Source organism: Phoca vitulina, unplaced genomic scaffold, assembly GCF_004348235.1.
Source record: "Phoca vitulina isolate PV1807 unplaced genomic scaffold, GSC_HSeal_1.0 scaffold20, whole genome shotgun sequence".
In the NCBI taxonomy this organism is placed as follows: domain Eukaryota; kingdom Metazoa; phylum Chordata; class Mammalia; order Carnivora; family Phocidae; genus Phoca; species Phoca vitulina.
This window is the reverse complement of record NW_022589723.1, coordinates 41058844-41082676: the sequence shown is the minus strand read 5'-3', so window position 1 is coordinate 41082676 and position 23833 is coordinate 41058844. Positions and strand designations below refer to the sequence as shown.

Sequence of the window (23833 nt, the reverse complement as noted above, 5' to 3'; positions counted from 1 at the left end):
TATCCAACAAGGCTATAATTTAGAAGAAGAGATAAAGAGTTTCTCAAACAAATGAAAACTAAATGAGTTCATGACCTCTAAACCAGCCCTGCAAGAATTATTAAAGGGGACTCTTCCAGTGTAAAGGAGACCAAAAGTGACAAAGACAAGAAAGGATCAGAGAAAATCTCCAGAAACAACAAGTAATAAAATGGCAATAAATATATATCTATCAATAATTACTTTGAATGTAAATGGACCAAACTCCAATCAAAAGAAATAGGGTGTCAAAATGGATTAAAAAAAAACAAGAGCCATCTATATGCTGCCTACAAGAGACTCATTTTAGACCTAAAGACACTTGCAGATTCAAAGTGAGGTGGTGGAAAAACATTATCACACAATACTTATATAAGACAAACTAGACGTTTTTTCTTGTATTATTTTTATCCTTTTTTGGTATCAGGGTAGTACCGTCCTCGTGGAATGATTCCGAATGTGTTCCCTCTATTCCATTATTTGTAAGATTTGACAAAGATTGTCATTAATTTTTTTTTTTTCCATGTTTGGTAGAATTCACCAATGAAACCATGTGGTCTTGGGCTTTTCTCTGCTCAGGGATTTCGGATTCCCAATTCAACTTTCATTCTTGTCATTGGTCTAAGAAGATTTCTTACTTTCTGGATTCAAGATTCATGATTCAATCTTGGTAACCTGTGGTTTTAGGAATTGCCTTTTTTTTTCTAAGTTATCTGATTTGTTAGTATATAATTTTTTATAGTAATCTATTATCATCTGTTGTATTGTTTTCTCTTCCATTTCTCATTTTGGTTTTTGAGTCTTCATTTTTTTTTCTTTGTTAATATAGTTAAAGCATTGCCAATTTTGTTTCTTTTTGGGGGGAGAACTAGTCATGACTTTCAATGTTATGTGACTGTTTATTCTGGTCTCTATTTTATTTATTTCTGATTTTCTTTGTTATTTCCCTCCTCTACTAAATCTCAGCTAGGTTTCTTCTTTTTCTACTTCCTTGTGGTGTAATATTAAGTTGTTTACTTCAACTATTTTTCTTAATGCAAGTGTTTATAGCATAAATTTCACTCTAACATCTGCTTTTACTGCATCCCATAAGTTTTGGAACATAGTGTTTTCTTTTTCTTTTGTTTTGAGACATATTTTGATTTGCCATTTGATTTTATTTGGCCCACTGCTTGTGCAGTAGTGTGTTAACATATACATGGTAGATTTTCCAACTTTGTTTTATTGTTGATCTTTAGTTTTGTACCACTGTGGATAGAAAATATACTTGGTATGATCCCAGTCTTCTTAAATTTCTAATATTTGTTATGTCTCTTTTTATGTGATTTAGCCAGGGGATTCTTCTGTGTGTACTTAAAGAAAATGTGTATTCTATTTTTCTTCGATGGAATATTTTATATATATCTTTTAGAACATGTGTTCTGCAGTATGCTTCAAGTAAAAAATGTTCTTGTTGGAAAAAAAAATACCTTAAACTGAGGGTACTCATTTAGGCAGGGGGGATGAAATAGATGATGGGGATTAAGAGTACACTTACCATGATGAACAATGAGTAATGTAAAGAATTATTGAATCACTATATTGTACACCTGACACTAATATAATACTGTATGTTAACTACAGTGGAATTAAAAATAACAAAAAATAAAAAAAAAATAAAAGCTCACAGAAAAATCACTGTCGTTGTCGGTTTCAATATTAATATCATTGTTTTCTTCTGCTTCAATTTCTCTGGTTAACTGCTCCTCTTCAGCAATAGCACTAGCAATGGCTTCTTCATTGGCCTTTTCTAGACGATCTGCTAGCTCCTCTTTTTTAGCAAGAACTTCTGCCATGGACTATAAAATTAAAAATAAACAAAAGAATGATCAGTTGAGTGGAAAGTTAAGTAATCACTTCTTTCTTTATGTTCTAATGACACACTCAACAGTATACAAAAAGCACTGATCTGGAATTATAAAAAGTGGGGTTCAGTATAGGTTCAACCACATGCTACCTGTGTGACTTGGATACTTCTTAAAACCAAGAGCATATATTGTATTCCACAAAATGGTACAATAATCCATGACTTACCTTCTTTATCAGACTGCTCTGTATGAGAAACTGTGAAGTTATACAAATAACAGGTATTATGAATGTCAAAGTATGAATTTAGTTTGAGTGCCAAAATTCAAAACAGTTGTAGATCAAATATCTTTAAAACAAAAGAAAAAAATATATATATAAAAGGAACACAGAAAGATTTTATTCTGTAATGGTGATATTACTTTACGAACATAGAGATCTAACTTAAAAATATGCATTAGAAAAAATACAAATAATATGCGTCCAAATCATTAACTAATAAATCCATATGATAAGCTAAAAATGTATACTAGAAACTCTACAGTAAACACTGAAATAACAAAGAGTTATGACTAATAAGCCAACAAAGGAGATAAAATGGAATTATTAAACATAATTAATCCAAAAGAAGGGAGAAAGAGAAGAAAAAGGGGGTGAAGAACAGATGAGTCAAAGAGAAAACAAATTGTAAGATGGTATATTTAAAGGAACCATATCAATAATCAATAGTTTAGACTGGAATAGTCTAAATGCCTCAATTAATAGAGATTGTCAAATGGGATAAAAAGCAAGATCCAAACATATGCTGCCCAAAAGAAACTCAACTGAAATATCAGAATATAAACAGATTACAAGTGAAAGTGCTACAATGCTAACACTAATCAAAAGAAAACTGAAGTATTAATATCAGACACAGATTTCACAGCAAAAATATCAGGAGGGATAAGAAAGATCATTTCATAATGATAAAAGGGTTAATTCATCAAAAAGACAAAACACACCTAACTATTTATGGACTTAATAACAGAGATTCAAAATACATGAAGCAGAAATGGATCGAACTGCAAAAGTAAATAAACTTAAGGGGGATGTAAAAAGGTGCTGCCAGTTTGGAAAACAGTCTGATAATTCCTCAAAAAGGTGAAACGTAAAGTTACCATATGACCCAACAATTCTACTCCTAGGTATTTACCCCGAAGAAATGAAACCATATATCCACCAAAAACATATATACAAACATTTAAAGCAGCATAATTTATAACAGCCAAAAAAAGGAGACAGCCCAAATGTCCTTCAACTGATAAATGGATAACATGTGGCATATCCATATAATGGAGTATTATTTGGCCACAAAAAGGAATGAAGGCTAAAACATCAATGAACCTTGAAAACACCATGCCCAGTGAAGGGCCAGTCACAAAAGACCACATATTATATTCCATTTCAATGAAATGTTCAGAACAGACAAATATACAGAGACAGAAAGCAGATCTGTGGTTATCTAGGGTTGAAAGGGAGTGACTGCTAATGGGTACTGGGTTTCTTTTTGTAGTGATGAAAGTGTCCTAAAACTGATCATGGTGATTGTTGCACAACTCTGTGAACATACTGAAAAATATCAAATTGTAAAATTTAAATGGGTAAATTGTATGTTATGTACATTTTATCTCAATAAAGTTGTATTAAAAAAAAGAAACAGTTTCACAGTTATATTCAGAGATTTCAATACCCGTTTCTCAACTGATAGAACATGTATTGAAAAAGCATGGATCTAAGAGACCTGAACAATACTCTCAACAAAACTGACCTCTAGGTATCTTTGTAGAAGAAATGAAAACATATGTTCAAAACAAAGACAAACATTCATGGTGCCATTATTCATAATAGAGAAACTGGAAATGACTCAAACATCTGTCCACAACTGAATGCATGAACATTCTGTGTGGATGAATGTACTGTGTTACATGCCTACAGCAGAATACTCCTAAAGACAGTAAAAGAATGAACTATTAGTACACACAACTACATGGATAAACCTCAAAATAATTACGCTGAGTAAAAGAAGCCAAACAAAAGATTATACTACTCCATTTACATAAAGTTCTGAAAATGCCAATCAATATATAATGAGAGCAGAACAGTGATGACCTGGGAAGGAAATACCAAGAAGGAGAGAAAGGAGGGATTACTAAGGGAAATCTGAAAACTTTTGGAGGAAATCATTATGTTCATTATCTTGATTGTAGTGATGTTTTTATAGGTATAAACACATCAAAATTTTAACAATTTATATATTTTAGATACCTGAAGTTTACTGAAAATCAATTATATCTCAATAGAGGTATCAAAATATGCAACTGCTTGAGCCCCAACTTATAACTGAATTGGTCTGGAGTGGAGCTGGGCACTGGTATCTTTATTAATGCTTTCCCTTTCCTACCCCCCTTCCACCTCCCCTCTTGATAATCTGCCCCACCAAAACCCAAAAGATTGCCCCTGGGGAATAGAACAGGGGGAGGGAGTTTAGATGAGAGACTAATTCTTTGCATTATAAGCTTTTTCTCTATAAACCCTAGAATATTAACAAACTGACTGCTGTTAATGTGCAACAAAGACCTTACAACTTAAGAACAATTTAAAAATCCAAATATTAAAGTTGAATATATATAACTTTGCAGAAAGTAAGTTCTCATGTGAGCCTATTTGCTCTCCCAATTTTATCTTCCCCAGAGTACATTTCTATTTAGTCTCTGAAGACCTGAAAAGATTTTAATGTAGTAGTAGAGCTTATGGATGAAATAATGATTCAATAATCCATATACAACTTTTAGTATTTTCACACTGTGAAATTCAAATAAATATCTACATATATAATTTTTTTTAATTTCCAAATTTTCATTAAAATTTGAAATTTTAGTAAATCTAAAAACATAGATCCACTGTATCTAGGTTTTATATTAGCACATTTTTACAATAGTGGCAAAACTTGACCTTAAATAGAAAGGTTCTAACAGTCATTTTTTTACCAAAATTTCTGTTAAATAAGAGAACTGCAGAATTTTTACCTTTAACCAGCTACATGACGATACTGTATTAAGAAAGAAAAGAAAACAGTTCTCTCATCACTGCAGCAATTCTCTATAATCCCCCACTGAGAACCTAAACAAAGAGGTACATATCTAGAGCAAGCCAAAGACTTATCTCTGCCAAGGCAAATCCAAAAACAAAATTTTTTAAAATCTTAGTTTAGTTAAAATTCCTCTAGCTCTAAGAATGTATTAACATTCATATTTAAAGCAGAGTATGTAAAGTATGTAAATCTGATCCTTAAAATAACCAAGAGTTTTTAATATTCTACCACAAGATTTATTTACATATGTGATCAAAATAAAATGGATGAAAGAAGAATTTTTAAATACTTATTTAATGCTTATTTAAGTATAGGATCTTTTTCCTCTTTTGAAATTTGATTCTCACAGAATCAATTCACAAAATAAACATTTTTTTTTTTAAAGATTTTATTTATTTGAGAGAGAGAATGAGAGAGAGAGAAAGCATGAGAGGGGGAGGGTCAGAGGGAGAAGCAGACTCCCTGCTGAGCAGGGAGCCCGATGCGGGACTCGATCCTGGGACTCCAGGATCATGACCTGAGCCGAAGGCAGTCACTTAACCAACTGAGCCACACAGGCGCCCCCACAAAATAAATAATTTAATATGATATCTAGCTATGAAAATAAAAATATAAAAATGATCAATTTCTATCCCATACATTAAGTTTAGTATTTACATGACCATAATTATATTCAAACTTTTAAAAACAGTCACACTAAAAGAGCCAAGTTAAAATACAATTTGCTCTTTATTCCTTATTTTAAAAATTTAAATGTTTTTCTTATTACTATAACCTTTATTTTTCCCTTAACCCTTATCAAGTTTCATCTATATCTAATGTTATTATGTTTATGAAATGTAAAATTTGGTCTAATACCATCTGTTGATAGCATCTTTCAGCATGATGAGGCATTAAGTTTTGAAGAAAACTATAGTATACAGTAGCCATTTAAAAAATAAAATTTGAGTAATTTTTCTCAACAAATGTTTATATGTGCCTACTTCTTTTGAAAGTTACTTTTAAATTAGAATGACCCATTCTGGATTATCCTCAGGTCAAGTATCTTAATACTAAAGTGGGAAACAAAAAGACATGAGGACAAATAAGCAGTCATCCAAAAACATAAACCTATAATTCCAAATCAATGCATTTTTAAAGGTTCTGCAATGGGAATGGTGAATAAATTTCATCTTAAAGAGAAGCAAATGATAGAGGCTATTTAAAGTACTAACAAGAGAATTTTTAAAAGTCCAGTAGGCAGCATTTCCCATCCATCAGAGTGCTAGATGCTGCATGGAAGACTTTATTATTACTGGTTTAGTTTCTTAATGCCAGACTAAAGAACATTTGATCAAATCACAAAATGAATGATTTTAGCAATAGTTATTTAACTTGGACAGTCTCATTTTCTTCCTCTACAAAACAAATAGAATCTTAACTATATCAAAAGCTTGCTATAAGAATAAAATGTTAAAATGAAATAACACATATAAAATGCTTTATAAAGTATAAAATAATACACAACACAATTTATTTTTATTATTAGGGTTTATGCCCTTTTAATGTATTTACTCAGAATTCTGATAAGTTGTTCTTACCAAGTTAGCAGCACTCACATTTGAAATATCTGAAGGGTCCATTTCACTTTCTATCCCTGCTTTCTCTGCTGAAAACATGTCATTTGCTTGCAAAGGAGGTATGTCAGCTTGCTGAGTAATTGAAACACACTCCGTATCAATGTGAACAGCAGGTATTTCAGAAGTTCGCACAGAACTGTCTTGTAAAGTACTACTGCCAGAGTTCTTGACATCATCCAATGTACTCACTGTGAACTAACAAAACACATTTACAGAATGAATCAGAGATAATAAAAAATACTCACAAACTACTCCATTCTAGAAAAACTGATTATACTAAACCTATCAACTAAAACAGTAGTTTACTGGCTGACAGACAACTCATTCGTCCTTTTTTATGTTTCAAGTTTAAAAAAAGAAAAAGAAACATTAAGCAGCAACAAATTTTATTTGCACACCTACTATGCATAGGGCACTGTCTGAAATGCTTTATGAAATAAAGCTATATTATAATTACATTTTATTTTAGTAGGCTGATTCTTTATTTCATATAGCTCACAAAAGAAATTCTAGTCACAAGTATAATACTTTGTCTTATATTCAAATAACTAAAGGTATTTACATGGTTTTTCCAAAAGTTGTCTGTCTATTATCAAATGAAGGCACTTTTCACCAAAATATACACTTTGAGGGCATTTTATTCAAAACACGACACTTGCTCTCTTTAAATAACATTAACAAACCTTAAAGTATCTTTCATGTAAAACCACATGGTACACAATACCAATTCTCAGATCTAAAAGAGAAATATACCATAAAAAGTATAGTATACCTGAGCATGAAGTCTCATCCATTATGTAACTCCTATCTAGATTTCCATATCCTCCCCATTACCCTTTAGGAATATTTAACACATAACTAACAGAGATAGGAAAACTAAGTCAAACAAAATATTGTCTTAGGCCAAATACATACCCATTTTTTTTACCTTTCCAATTTAGTAAATAGAAACAAGTTTTTATTTTCACATAACAGAGTACAGAAAGAACGCTGCTGTGTTTTCCAATTATATTCAGAGTAATGAGCTCCAAGTAGAACTAAAATCTAAAATTATGAATTTAAAATCCACTCACAACACTATTTAAATAACATTAGATAAACATTGCAGTGGCTATAAAACTCCCATTTTGATTGATTATTTATATAAATATTAAACTTTGTCAAGTCTTATAAACTACTTTAAAAATCCTACTATTGGTCAAAACTTAAAAGTGTCTCAAAGTGTTGATTTTAGTGTAAGTATTATTTAAGTTGTATCACATTGTTTATATTACTATCAACATTATCTATACATTAGTCACCATAGTTTATAATCTTCTTGGCAATATTTATATTAACGTTACTGATGTTTACAATATAGTCAACCCTGTTTGTTAAAAAATCAATATCATTTATACAACAAAACCAAAGTTAAACTATAAAGTAATGTTGATAAAATATATAAATATGCTAATTCCATTTTTAGAATGACAGTGGAAAAAACAAATGTTATCAATTAGCTTGGACACCAATAGCAATGAACTTTTTACATTGAAATATTTTAGCAATACTTTAATTACTCAAAAGCTGTATGTATGGATTATCCCTAAAATCCCAAATCATGTAAATTTATTCATTACACAAAACCAGTATAATTATTATATTGTTAAATTTTATAGCTAAAATATACGTTAGCAAAAAGTGATTTTTTTTCTGTTGTCTTTGTTGTTATTACTGGTTTTCCTCTTTCTTTCTTTTCTTTACTGGACAAAATGACAAGATGGAAAAATTCACACAAAAAGAAAGAACAGGAGGTAGTACTCATTGCCAGAGATTTAATCGATACAGACATAAGTAAGATGTCTGAAGTAGAATTTAAAACAACAATTATAAAGATACTGGCTGGGCTTGAAGAAAGCATAGAATACACTAGAGAATCCCTTACCATAGAGATAAAAGAACTAAAATCTAGTCAGGCCAAAATTAAAAATGCTATTACCAAGATGCAGTCCCAAGTAGAGGCCATAAAAATGAGGATGAACAAAGCTGAACTATATGCTAAGTGATATAAAAAGATTTCTTGGGGCACCTGGGTGGTTCAGAGGGTTAAGTGTCTGACTCTTGATCTCGGTTCAGGTCATGATCTCAGTTCAGGTCATGATCTCAGGATCATGAGATCAAGCCCTCTGTGCTCAGCGGGGAGTCTGCCTGAGGGTCTCTCCTTCTCCCTGTGTCCCTCCCCCCCACGTGCACAGGCTCACTCTAATAAATAAAATAAACTAAAAAAAAAAAAAGAAAACCAATTTTAAAAAAGAGAGAGAGATTTCTTCATCAAGTTTAACATTAAAAGGTTTCTTAAAGGTATATCCAACAAAAGTACTGATTATTTCCTATGTGTTTAGGACTTGCTCCATAATGTGGGAAATTATTTTTTTTAAGATTTTATTTATTTTATTTGACAGAGAGAGAGAGACAGCAAGAGAGGGAACACAAGCAGGGGGAGTGGGAGAGGGAGAAGCAGGCTTCCTGCTTAGCAGGGAGCCCGATGCAGGGCTCCATCCCAGGACCCTGGGATCATGACCTGAGCTCAAGGCAGACGTTTAATGAATGAGCTACCCAGGTGCCCCATAATGTGGGAAATTAAAAGGCAACATAAGACACTGTTCACAAGGAACTTCCAATCTCACATAGGCATATATACATTAAAGAGTTACAGAACATCAGGAACAATGTACAGTTAAGAGCCATTATCATTATTAAGAAGAAAAACATGGAAGTTGAGTACAGTTTCCAATAAAAATAAATATCCTAGAGGTAAAGAGAGAACACTTTAAAAAGCAGATACTATTCTAAACTGAAAACTATAACTATTTTTCAATTTTTATACTTGTCATATCAAAGAATATCTCTTATATTTCATTTTACATAAAATTATACTAGTTGAACATGAATCTTTATGTAAACAAATACCTGAAAAATTCATTCATCAAGTAAGTAAAATAAATTTCAAATGGACTAATAGCAGAAATACCTAGAATATCAGCTTTAAAGAACTGTATTAAATATTAGGAAATTACTCTACACTTGAATTGCAGGACATAAAAGGAGAGCAAGTCCAAAAGATCCTTTCTTTCATCATCATTTTTAATAACACTCCAAATGAAGCAGTAGGATACCACTTAAAACAAGTAATCAACAAACTTGGGCAAACTAATATCCTATGCTTCTAAATGCCCTCTAAGGGCAATCACTTTATTTCTGTCAAAAATACATAAGCTAGGGTGCCTGGGTGGCTCAGTTGGTTAAGTGACTGCCTTCGGCTCAGGTCATGATCCTGGAGTCCCAGGATCGAGTCCCGCATCAGGCTCCCTGCTCAGCAGGGAGTTGCTTCTCCCTCTGACCCTCCCCCCTCTCATGTGCTCTCTCTCTCTCTCATTCTCTCTCTCAAATAAATAAAATCTTTAAAAAAAAATACATAAGCTAACTTGGATAATGAACTGAAAAACATTCTACAAAATAAGAAATGCAAAGTATTCTTCAAAAACATTAACAGTGAAAGACAAAAATAAACTGAAAATCTGTCCCAGGTGAAAGATGTTTTAAAAAAAAAAAGCTAAATACAATGTGTGATTCTAGATTGGAACCTGGCTCAGGGAAAAAATTCTATAAGGAAATTACTGGGACATGAATATGAATTATAAATTAAGTGAAAACACTACATAGATGCTAAATTCCCTGAATTTTACAATTAAAATGGTTAAGTAAGAGTTTCTTTATTCCTTGGAGATTATTTAAGTGAATGGTTATGATGTTTGCATATTACTCTCAAATGTTTAGCATACAATATGTGTTTTTGATATATCGATATAGAGAGAAAAGAAAAAAATGAGGCAAATGTTAATCTGTGAATCTAGGTAAAAGGTATAGGAGGGTTCATTGTTCATTCATGTAACTTTTCTTGAGATCTGAAATATTTCACAATAAAATGTTAAGTAGGAAAATAAGACATTCCAGCATAGACATATCTTTTATAAAAAGGCAGTAAAAGGATTTTCAGAATGTACTACCTGGGTTCTTTCAGCAAGAGGATGGTCACAAGAGTGTAAGAAGTCTTTGGACCGAGATTCTATAGTATTAGAAGGTCCATCTCCAGGAAATTCACTTTTCCGTATGCTTTCATCAGGTAAAAGATGTATATTTTCTTTATCACTGTCATCCTTTGACCTTAATGTTTCTGTTGCTACTGAAACTTTTGTCATCACTGCTGTTGATCGTGAACGAACAGGCCTTCCTCTTTGAACAGTCTCCCATCCTTCAGCATCTTTCCGTTCTATGCAGTTGAGGGAAGGAAATAAATCAAGATTTCTTTAGATGACATTTTCAAAAATCTATAAAATAGAAATATTTTCCAATCTAATTCCCATTAAATGTAACTAATATACAAACATGACACTAATTATTGTGCAAAGCATAATGTGTGTATGTTCATGTGTAATATCTAATACAACTACACAAATATTTCCCTATTTTACAAATGACAAAACTGAGATTCAGATTAAGACTGATATAAGGCCACAGAGTCAGAAAGTAATAATAAACATTTATACAGTGTATACTATATGCTAACACCGTTCCAAGTGTTTTACACAGAATAACTCCTAATCTTCACAACAACCCTGTAATACCAGAACTATCATCCCAAATTTATCATTGATAAAATCTATCATTTGTCATTTCATTTACTCCATTTGTCATTCAGAAAAATGAGACAAAGAGAGATTGAGTAATTTCCCAAGGTTGCACACCCAGAAAAGGTAAAGCCAAGATGCAAGTCCAGACAAATTGGTTCTGGTGTCCATGTCCCATTGGTTACATAAAAACTGCCTCTCTATCTTTCAAAATCCAAACATAGGCCTACCTCCAAAGTCCAAGATTTTTTCCTCTATCCTAATGTACTAATGACATACATTTGGCTTAAAAAAACTATTAAGACTATAGACTATTAATTGAAGGCATTGAAGGAATCCTAGAGGATCTAATCCAATATTTCACCACATATACAAGGAAATTGAGGACCTGCGTCCAAAGTTCACACAGCAAAATAGCCTAAAATAAATAAGACTCTTCCACTGAAGTGTTTCAAAATGTCACAGCCTGAGGTATATATGTTTACAGTGATGTATATAGCTACGATTTTTAAATTTTATAGGCTAATTGTACTCTTTCAAAATTAATACAAAGACTTCCAGTTCTGGCCAAGATGGAATAGCCCACCTTCATCTCCAGGTCCTCCTCCTTATGAGAGAAAGCCTTGGACAAAACATGTAAAATAAACTTAGGAAGATTTTAAGAGACAGAAAGAAGTACGAGGACTGCCAAGAGACCCTGAGACTTAAAAAGCAGCACAGCAGTGAGTTCTCTAGGTTTCCTTATTATACTCCAGACAGGACGCCATACAAGCCTCCAACCCTGAAGGACCAACAGGCATAAACAAACTAAGCATGAGCAAAACCTGTTTTGCCAAGCCAAATGACAGGGAAAAGAAGAGCCTAACAAAACAGAAAATCTTTTTGAAGATATTCACTCTATTCCAGCCGAAGATCCGTGGAAATCCTGTGCCTATGGTCTCAATAGGGTAAGCGGGGACCTGAAGTTCCATTGCCAACTAGCAGAAGCAGATAGTGGTCCAATTCCCCCACCAAAGTAATGTCAGCGAAGTTGAATGGTGAGTTGAACTTCCACCTCCAACTGGCATTGACAGAACTAAATAAGACAGCAGGAACTGGAGTTGTTCATCACTCCACTTTTGCACACTCTTACTGTCAGTGTGCCCAGTGGGAAGATGAACCTCCATAACCCACTGAGCAGAAATGAGACTGAATGAGGCAGTAGAAGTCAGAACTGCTAGAAAGTGGTCCTCCCTACCCCCAGGGTCAGCAGGGCCCAATGGTGAGCAAAGCCTCCACTTCCATTCAGCATCAAAGGCAGAGTGTAAAATAGGGACTAGTCAACATTCTGTTCCCCCCTCCACCAGTATCAGCAGATCTCTGTAGAAAGCTGAGTTTCCACCCGACCAACATTAATACAACAAAATGAAGTGGTGGAGGGCAGATTTACTTGGCACTTGGATCTCCCTGCCCCTTGCCATGATATCAACAGGGCCAAGCAGGGAGCTAAGATTCCACCTCACTCTACAGCAACAAGATGGCGTGAGTTGTCCTCCTTTCACTTTGCCCCTCCCTAGCTCAGGTGGACCCAAAGAAGAGATGAGCATATACCACCAGGAGGAGCCAAGGAGATGGTAAAAGGTGGTGCCCCAATTTTGCTGGGAAAGTGTCACTGGGAACAAGAACAGAGTTTCAGGGACATGTGGGCCAATAATAAAAGAGGTAACGTGTGTCATCAGAGTCCCAGAAGGAGAGGAGAGAGAGTGTAGAACTAAAGAAGTATTTGAAGAAAGAATGGCTGAAAACGAGCCAAACTTAATGAAAGACATAAAACTACAGATTCAAGAAATTAGGAAATATGTCCCCCCAAACCCAGGCTAAGACACATCATAATTAAACCATTGAAAGAAAAAATTATTGAAAGCAGCCACAGGGAAAAATATCCATAGAGCAACATAAACTCTAATGACAGCAAATTTCTCATATGAAATATTGCTGGCTAGGAGGAAGTGATACATTTTTCAGGGACTGAAAGAATGTCAATTGCAAATTCTATATCCAGTGAAAATATCCCTCAGGAATGAAGAGTAAATAAAGGCATTCTCAGATGAAGGAAAAACTGAAAGAACATATCAATGGTAAACCTGCCATTGAAGAATGGCTAAAGGAAGCTCCCTAAAGAAAAATGAGTAAGAGAAGACAGTTTAAAACAAATCAAACAGGGAATACTGAAATGAGTAAAAATGGAGATAAACAGAATAAACTATTCTCATTTTCTTGAATCATGTTTGAAAGTAAAACAAAAAATTAAAACACCATTTGATGTAGGAAACAATATAATTAAGACAATTACATATAGAAGTAGCGAGAATAAAGGGAAACAATTAGAAGGTTTCTACATTTCACTCATGGTGGTAAACATCAAAGCCAGTAGAGTATGATAACTTAACATATGTACAATGTAATACCTAAGGCAACAACTATAAAAAAAACTGTACAATAAAATATACTCCAAAACACTATAAATATGTCAACATGGAATCATAAAAAAATGGCCAAGTTACCCATAAGAAAGCAAAAAAAGGGAAACAGTAGAAAAAGAAACAAAGAAAACAGAAAAATAATAAAATCACATGCCTATATCCTACCCTAACATACCAATAATTACCCTTAATTATAAAAGGTCTAAATATACCAAATGATAAAGACTAGCACAGTATATTTAAAAATACAATTGAGTTATATGTTATCTACAAGAAATTCACTTAAATACAAGGTCATAGGTAAATTCAAAGTGAAAGTATAGAAAAAGATGCACCATGCAAACATTAATAAGGAAAGGAGTAGTTATATTAATATCAGATATAGTAGACTTCAGAGCAAAGAAAACCACTAAAGAAATAAAGATACAGTATATAATGATAAAAGCATTCCACAATGAAGATATACATCCCTAAATTCGTATATACCAAACAGAAACTCAAGATACACAGAGAAAAAATTGATAAGGCTAAAAGGAAAAAGAGAAGAATACAGTTATATCTGGGGATTTCTAACTCACTCCCAGGAATTGACAGAACTAGATATAAAATCAGCAAGTATATAGAATTGAACATACAATCAACCAACTTGAAAAAACAGCATATACAGAACAGTCTACTCAACAACAGTAAAAAAAATTTTTTTCAAATATATACAAAACATTCAGGATGATAGACCATATTCATTCTATAAAATAAACTTCTATGGACCAATTCTGCAGTAAATACAAACTACCAAAACTCAACCAAGATGAAACAGACTATCTGAATAGTCTCATAATTATTATAGACACTGAATTTGTACTTTAAAAGCTCCCCCCAAAAAATCTCCAGCCCCAGACAGTTTCTCTGGCAATTTCTACAAAACACTTTTAAAAGGATTAACACTAATTTTACACAAAGTATTCCAGAAAATTGAAGAGGAGAGAATACTCCTCAAGTTATAAGCCTAGTTTTACCTTGATACAAAAACACATAAAGACAGTACATAAAAATAAAACTAAATAACAATATTTCTCATGAACTTAAATGTAAAAATCATCAACAAAATATCAGCATATCAAATCTAGCAATGTATAAAAAGAATTACAAACCATGACCAAGTGGAATTAATTTCAGGTATGCAAACCTGGTTCAACATTCAAAAAATTCAATGCAATCCACGATTGTCAACAGACTAAACAAGGAAAATCATATGATCTTATTAACTGATAAAGAAAAAGTATTTCACAAACTCTAATACCCATTCAAGAGAAAAACTCATTAAACTATAATATAGGGGAACTTACTCAACTTGATAAAAAGTATCTACAAAAAGCCTACAGCTAGGGGCACCTGGGTGGCTCAGTCCTAATGTATCTGCCTTGTCTCAGGTCATGATCTCAGGGTACTGGTGTTGAGCCCAGACCAGGCTCCCTGCTCAGCGGAAGTTTGCTTCTCCTCCCTCTCCCTCTGCCCCTAGCCCCGCTCATGCTCTCTCTCTCTCTCAAATGAATAAATAAAATCTTAAAGAAAAAAAAATAAAGCAAAGGAAGAAATAAAACTGTCCCTAATTTCAGATGATATGATTGTCTACACAGAAAACCCCAGGGAATACACATAAAATATCCAGAATTATTCATAAATTCAGTAAAGTTGTAGGATATAGGTCCATGCACAAATCCATTGCATTTGTATATACTAACAGTGAACATGTGGAAACTGAAATTAAAAACAATTTACAATTACACTGGGGTGCCTAGGTGGCTCACTCAGTTAAGCATCTTCTCCGGCTCAGGTCATGATCCCAGGGTCCTGGGATCCAGCCCTGCATCTGGCTCCCTGCTCATTGGGCAGTCCCCTTTTCCCTCTCCCTCTACCCCTTCCCTCCACTTTTGCTCTCTCTCTCTCTCTCTCAAATAAATAAAATCTTTTTTAAAAATTTACAATTACACTGAAGAAAATGAAATATTTAGTAATATATCTAACAAAAAAGGTACAGTATGTGTATCCTAAAAATTATAAAAGACTGATAAAAAAAAAGACCTAATAAATGGAAATACATACCATGTTCATTAGAAAATAAATGCTGATTAGAAAATTCAGCATAGTAAAAATGTTGGTTCTCTCTAAAATGATCAATAGCTCTAATATAATTTCTATCAAAATCCCAGCAACATTTTTTTAGATATTAGAGAAGCTTATTCTAAAATTTATATAGGAAGACATACTAAAATAGTTAAAAACAATTTTTAAGGAGAAGAATAAAGTAAAAGCAATTACTCTACTCAATATAAGGCTTACCACAGAGCAAGAGTAATCAAGACAGTACAGTACGGGTGGAACAACAGAACACAGATCAATGAAATAGAATACAAAACCGAGAAATATATCCACACAAATATGCCCAACTGATTTTTGACAAAATTTCAAAAGAGAATATTTAACAAATGGTGGTGGAGCAATAAGACATCCATAGGCAAAACGTAAACCTCCATCTAAAACTCACACTTCACCCAAAAATTGACTCAAAATGTGTCACTAATTTAAGATGTAAAACTATAAAACCTTAGGAAAAACAAAACAAAAAATATCTTCCGAACATGCTAGACAAATGAGTTCTTATACTTGACACCAAAAGCATGATCCATAAACAGAAGGCCTAATGGACCTCACCAAAATTGAAAATTTTCCCCTGCAACAAACTCTATCAAGAGAATGAAAAGATAAACAACAGTCCAACAAAGGACTAATGTCTAGAATATAGAAATAATGCTCAAAATTCAACAGTAATATTACAAACAATACAAGTAGAAAATGGGCAAAAGAAGTGAACAAACATTACACTGAAGGGTATATACAAATGACAAATAAGTACACAAAAGATGTTCAACATCACTAGCCATTAGAGAAATGCAAATTAAAAACCACAATGAGATATCACAATATACCTATCAGAATAGCTAAATAAAATATAGTAAAAAATACTGGTGGAATCCATGGCTAGAAGGGTGTTAAGTAAAGGGTATGAGATTTCTTTTTTTTCCTTTCCAGTTCCACTGAGATATAATTGACATATAACATCATATTAGTTTAAGGTACAACATATTGTTTGATATATGTATATATCAAGAAATGATTACTGAAATAATTTTAATTAATATCCAGCACCTCACCCAGTTACAAATATTTTGTCTTGAGATAAGAACGTCTAAGTTCACTCTCTTAGCAACTTTCAAATATATATACACCACACGTTCTTTATCCAAATATTCTTTATCTCATGGATCAATGGGCACTTAAATTGTTTCTATGTTTTGACTATTGTAAATAATCTTGCTATGAACAATCTTGCTATGAACAAGCACAGGCATCTTTTCAAGGTAGTGTTTTCATTTCTTTTGGATATATACCCCGAGGTGGGATTGCTGGATCATATGGCAGTTCTATTTTAATTTTTTGAGGAAACTCCATACTGTTTATGTGGCTGTAACAATTTACATTCCCACCAACAATGTACAAAGGTTCTCTTTTCTCCACATTCTCTCCAACATTTGTTATCTCTTGTCTATTTGATGACAACCATTCTGACAGATGTGAGGTGATATCTCATTTTGTTTTTTATTTGCTTTTGCTAATGACTTATGTTGTTGAGCACCTTTTCAGGTACCTGAGGCCAGTTGGATACTATTTTTGGAAAAATGTCTATTCAGATCCTCTGCCCATTTTTTAAATTATATTGCTTGTTTTTTGATATAGTGTTGTATGAGTTCTTTATATATTCTGGATATTAACCCCAATCAGATATATCACAGTACTTTGCAGATATCTGCAAGTATTTTCTCCCATTCTATAGGTTACCTCTTCATTTTTTTTGTTTCCTTTGCTATACAGAGCTCTTTAATTTGAAGTAGTCATGCTTGCTTTTTGCTTTTGTTGCATTTGCTTTTAGTGTCAAATCCAAAAATTCAATGCCAAGAGGTATCTTTTCGAGGTGATGAAAATGTTGACTGAGATTATGGTACTACATACGTGTGAATATACTAACAATAGATTAATTGTATATTTTAAATGGATGAATTATATGGTATATGAATTGTATTTTAACAAAGGTGGTATAAAAAATTAACAGGAAAAAGTAGGCTGATTTCTGAAACTTATTTCTGGAAAACTGAAAACTTAATCACAGCTGAAAACTACATGTTTTAGGGGTATCAAGACCATACCACCAAATGAATCACTAAAGGGAAGGAATTTTATTTCAAGGGGAAAAAAAATACTTACAAAATGCATATCCCTCTAAATGGGAATGTTAACTCACTATCCTATTTTTAAAAATACAACTGTGATAGTATTGTATATATTTTAAAATAAAGATAAGACAGACATGTAATCTTTTATTTCAAAGGTCTAGACCTGGAAATCTCTATGGGGAAAGGTTTAAATTTCTTTTGTGATGATTCTCATATATGCAATACAGAAAAAAATAGTATTATGAGCCCCACGTTCCAATCATCCAGCTTAATAATTATCAACATTCTGCCACTGTTATTTCATCTAGTTCCCCTTCCCTACTCTTTTTCTGAAAGATTTTAAAGCAAATTCTAGACTTCATTACCATTTCTGCTGCAGATATTCAGTATGTGCCTTTAAAATAATTTTTTTTTTAAATATAACAATTATGGTAAACAACAAAATTAATATTATACCTTAAATCATACACTATCCAAGCTGTGACCAATTTTCATCCATATTAAACTTTCAAAAATTTAGCATGTTATATATCAGTCTTTTTTTTCTTTCAAGATTTTATTTAAATTCAAGTTAGTTAACATATCCTGTAGTATTAGTTGCCAGGGGTAGAATTTAGTGATTCATCACTTGCATATAACACCCAGTGTTCATTACATCAAGTGCCCTCTTTAATGCCCATCACCCATTTACCCAACCCCCCAACCCAGCTCCCCTCCAGCAACCTTCAGTTTGTGCCCTGTAGTCATTAAGAGTCTCTTATGGTTTGCCTCCCTCTCAGATTTCATCTTATTTTATTTTTCCTTCCCTTCCCCTATGTTCATCTGTTTTCTTTCTTAAATTCCACATGAGTGAAATCACATGGTATTTGTCTTTCTCTGACTGACTTATTTAGCTTAGCATAATACCCTATACTTCCAACTATGTCATTGCAAATGGCAAGATTTAATTCTTTTTGGGTGAGTAATATTCCACTGAGTAATATTCCACTAATATATATATATATACACACACACACACATATACATATACACATATATATGCATATGTATATATATATACCACATCTTCCTTATCCGTTCATCAGTCAATGGACATTTGTCTTCTAAATATGTATAAAGAGGAAACAGGCAAGATGGTGGAGCAACAGGGGACCCTGTTTCAACTGGCCCCCTGAATTTAGCAGGATATCTACCGAACCGTTCTGAACACACATGAAATCAGCATGAGATTTAATAATATATATCTGGATCTCTACAAGCAGAGGTAGGCGAGGCGAGGTAGGAAGGGCGGAGTCTGTGGGCAGATATCGGAGGATAAGCAGAAGGGGGAGGGAGCCACCATAAGCTGGCTCCTGGTAAGTGATATAACACCAGAGTGCAAAAGGGTCCTGCACTGGGGACCAGGCAAAAACTTGAAGAGTGGTAGCGACCACGACCACGGAAGGGCTTTAGAGCAGTGCTCAGACAGGATCCAAGAGCTGCGGGTGCGCAAGCACCGACTCGGAGCAGCTCCCAGTTTTAGAAGCACAAAAGGAAGAGACAACGCCCGGGCCCTGGGGTCAAACTCTGGAGAGTTTCTGTGGGCGTGACCGCCAAGGGAGGCTAAAGTTTTCAGCAGCGCATACAGAAACGGAGACTGTGTGTCCTGGAGGGCTCAGTGAAGAGCAGACTGCGTTTCTCGGCTCTCCGGCAGAGGTTTGGGTGTGGCCATTTTTGCTCTGACTCTCGGAAGAAACTCTGAAGGCCCTAAGAGAACAAAAGCTCAAAAAACTGGTTTCCACTGAGCCCAGCTCCACCCCCACACAGGAAACACTGGTTTCCACTCTGCCCATGCAGGGTTGACTGAGAAACAGTGGGGGAGGCACCTCCCCCAGAAGACAGGCTGGAAGAACAAGAGGTCGACAACCCTAGAATCTCCATAAAATGGGTGCATCTTGTTTGGGTCGTGGTTAATACCGTGCACACCTCAACCACCCCTCAACAGAATGACTAGGTGGAAGAACTCCCAATAAAGAAAGGAACCAGACCTAATGGATATAGGTATAAGCAAGATGTCAGAGATAGACTTCAGAGTACCAAGTATGAAGCCGATATCTAGGCTTGAGGAAAATATTAGCAACAATATAGAATCTCTAAGGGCAGAAATGAGATCTAATCAGACAGAACTTAAAAATGCTATGAGTGAGATGCAGTCCAAACTAGATACCCTAACAGACAGGATAAATGAGGCAGAAGAACAAATTAGTGAGCTAGAAAATAAGATGATAGAAAGGAAGGAAGCCGAGGATAACTGGGATAAACACCTAGAAGCCCATGAGAACAGACTTAGAGAAATCAAAAGTTCAAATATCAGAATTCATGGGATCCCTGAGGGGGTGGAGAGGACGAGAATGTATGTTTGAGCAAATCATAGCTGAGAGCTTCCCTAATCTGGGGAAGAAAACAAGCATTCGTGTCCAATAGGCAGACAGGACCCCTCCAAGATCAGTAAGAACAGACCAACGCCCCGGGACATAATAGCAAAGCTTGCAAATCTTAGAGCCAAGGAAACTATCCTGAGAGAAGCTAAGAGGAAGAGATTTCTTACGTACAAAGGGAGGAACATTAGAATAACGTCAGACCTGTCCACAGAGACCTGGCAAGCCAGGAAAGGCTGGCAAGATATATTCTGGGTACTAAATGAGAAGAACATGCAGCCAAAAATACTTTATCCAGCAAGGCTGTCATTAAGAATGGATGGAGAGACAAGGAGCTTCCAGGACAGGCAGAAACTAAAACAGTATGTGACCAGCAAGCTGGCCCTGCAAGAAATATTAACAGGGATTCTATAAAAAATGAAAGAATCCAAGAGTAATAGAGCCCAGAAATTTAAAGAGACAATCTACAGAAATAGGGACTTCACAGGCAATAAAATGGCACTAAAATAATATCTTTCAGCAGTCACTCTCAACAAGAATGGCCTAAATGCTCTCATGAAACGGCACAGGGTTGAAGAATGGATAAAAAGACACCACTGTTCCATAGCTGTCTACAAGAGACTCATTTTGAAACTAAAGATACCTCCAAATTGAAAATGAGGGAATGGAAAACCATCTATCACGCCAATGGTCCTCAAAAGAGAGCTGGGGTAGCAATTCTCCTATGAGACAAATTAGATTTTAAACTAAAGACTGTAGTAACATATTAGGCGGTGGAGGAAAGATGGTGGAGAAGTAGGGGACCGTATTTCAACTGGTCCCGGGAATTGAGCTGGATATCTACCAGACCACTCTGAGCACCCACGAAACCAGCCTGAGATATAAGAAGATCTGGATCTCTACAAACAGAATATCGCAGGCGGTTGGTTTCCAGGTATGAATCAGGGAGCTGTGATTCCGCGGGCAGGTATCGGAGGATAAATAGTAGCGGGAGGGTGCCTGGCTGTGGGGATCCTACACCGCGGGTGAGCGACAGCCTCGCGTGCTGGGGACAGAGCACAGACTCGCAGACCGGAAGTGGCGGGGAAAGGATTTTAGGGCAGCCCCGGGGCGGAACCCAGAGCGGCGGGGTTGCGGGGACGAACTGGGAGCAGGGGGAGGTTTTAGAAGCAAAAAGTGCAGAGACGTGCTCTGACCTGGAGTCAGAACTGGGAGCGCTGCAGAGGGGCGCACAACCCAGGACGCTGCAGTTTATAGGGGCACGAACAGAAATGGAGACAGTGTGGCAGGGAGAGCTCACTGAAGAACACACTGTGGTCTCTCTGCTCTGAGGCAGAGGGTTGGAAATGGTCTCTTCAGCTCTGACTCACGGAAGAGACACGGAAAACCACCAGGGAAAGCCGCCAGAGAACAAAAGCCCCAAAAACTGATTCCTGCTGAGCCCATCCCCCGCCACAGGGGGGCAGGGCAACTCCGCCCAAACAGGGTTGCCTGAGTAACAATGCAGCAGGCCCCTCCCGCAGAAGACAGGCTGGGAAAACAAGAGGCCAGCAACCCTAAGATCCCAAGAAAACAAGTGCATCTGGCTTGGGTTCTGGTCAATAATTTGGACTCTATACATTCCCTCAAACACCCATCAACAGAATGACTAGGAGGAGGAGCCCCCAAAATAGAAAAGACTCAGAGATTATGACTTATGCTGCAGATTTACAAATGGATGCAGATATAACCAAGATGTCGGAGATGGAATTCAAGCTAGCAATTGTGAAGACAATGGCTAGAATGGAGAAATCAATTAATGGCAACATAGAGTCTCTAAGGGCAGAAATGAAAGCTGAATTGGCAGAACTTAAAAATGCTATCAATGAGATCCAATCCAATCTAGATAATCTAACAGCTAGGGTAACTGAGGCAGAAGAACGAATAAGCGACCTGGAAGACAATATAATCGATAAAAAGGAAAAAGAGAAGGCCAGGGAAAAACAGAATCCATGGAAACAGAATCAGAGAAATAAGTGACACCATGAAGCGTTCCAATGTCAGAATTATTGGAATCCCGGAGGGAGTGGAGAGAGACAGAGGACTAGAAAATATATTTGAACAAATCGTAGCTGAGACTTCCCTAATCTGGGGAATGAAACACACATTCGCATCCTAGAGGCAGAGAGGACCCCTCCCAAGATCAAGGAAAACAGGCCAACACCCCGGCATGTAATAGTAAAACTCGCAAATCTTAGAACCAAGGAAACCATCTTAAGGGCAGTTAGGGGGAAGAGATTCCTTACGTACAGAGGGAGGAACATCAGAATAACGTCAGACCTATCCACAGAGACCTGGCAAACCAGAAAGGCCTGGCAAGACATATTCAGCGTACTAAATGAGAAGAACATGCAGCCAAGAATACTTTATCCAGCAAGGCTGTCATTTAGAATGGATGGAGAGATGCAGAGCTTCCACGACCGGCAGAAACTGAAAGAATATGTGACCACTAAGCCGGCCCTGCAAGAAATATTAAGGGGGGTTTCTATAAAAGGAGAAAGACACCAAGAGTGATATACAACAGAAATTTACAGGGACAATCTATAAAAACAACGTCTTCACAGGCAATATGATGACAATTAATTCATATCTTTCAATAATCACACTCAACGTAAATGGCCTAAATGCTCCCATAAAACGACACAGGGTTGTAGATTGGAAAAAGACAGGACCCATCCATATGCTGCCTACAAGAGACTGATTTTGAACCTAAAGATATATCCAGACTGAAAGTGAAGGGATGGAGATCCATCTTCCATGCCAGCAGACCTCAAAAGAAAGCTGGGGTAGCAATTCTTATATCAGACAAATTAGATTTTAAACTAAAGTCTGTAATTAGAGACACAGAAGGACACTATATCATTCTTAAAGGGTCTATCCAACAAGAAGATCTAACAATTGTAAATATCTATGCCCCCAACATGGGAGCAGCCATCTACATAAGCCAACTGTTAACCAAAATAAAGAGTCATATTGATAACAATACATTAATTATAGGAGACCTCAATACTCCACTCTCAGCAATGGACAGATCATCTAAGCAGAAAATCAACAAAGAAACAAGAGCTTTGAATGATACACTGGATCAATGGACCTCACAGATACTTACAGAACATTCCACCCTAAAACAGCAGAACACTCATTCTTCTCGAGTGCACATGGAACTTTCTCCAGAATAGAACACATACTGGGTCACAAATCAGGTCTCAACCGATACCAAAAGATTGAGAATATTCTCTGCATATTCTCAGACCACAATGCTTTAAAACTGGAACTCAATCACAAGAAAAACTTTGGCAGAAATTCAAACACTTGGAAGCTAAAGACCACTCTGCTCAAGAATGTTT

General features: G+C 35.4%; 1 protein-coding gene across 13 annotated transcripts in view; it reads right to left on the bottom strand.

Moving 5' to 3' along the window:
- Nucleotides 1–23833, bottom strand: part of SCAPER (S-phase cyclin A associated protein in the ER) — a 528946-nt gene that overhangs the window by 387042 nt on the left and 118071 nt on the right. For 11 of the 13 annotated variants that reach the window (XM_032417309.1, XM_032417312.1, XM_032417306.1 and 8 more), the window contains 3 exons: nucleotides 10659–10921; nucleotides 6574–6807; nucleotides 1686–1856 (listed from right to left, as the gene is read on the bottom strand). In XM_032417309.1, coding sequence (XP_032273200.1) covers nucleotides 1686–1856; nucleotides 6574–6807; nucleotides 10659–10921 — 668 coding nt within the window. The remainder of the gene's footprint in view (nucleotides 1–1685; nucleotides 1857–6573; nucleotides 6808–10658; nucleotides 10922–23833) is intronic. The other 2 variants (XM_032417314.1, XM_032417315.1) reach the window with 1 other exon arrangement.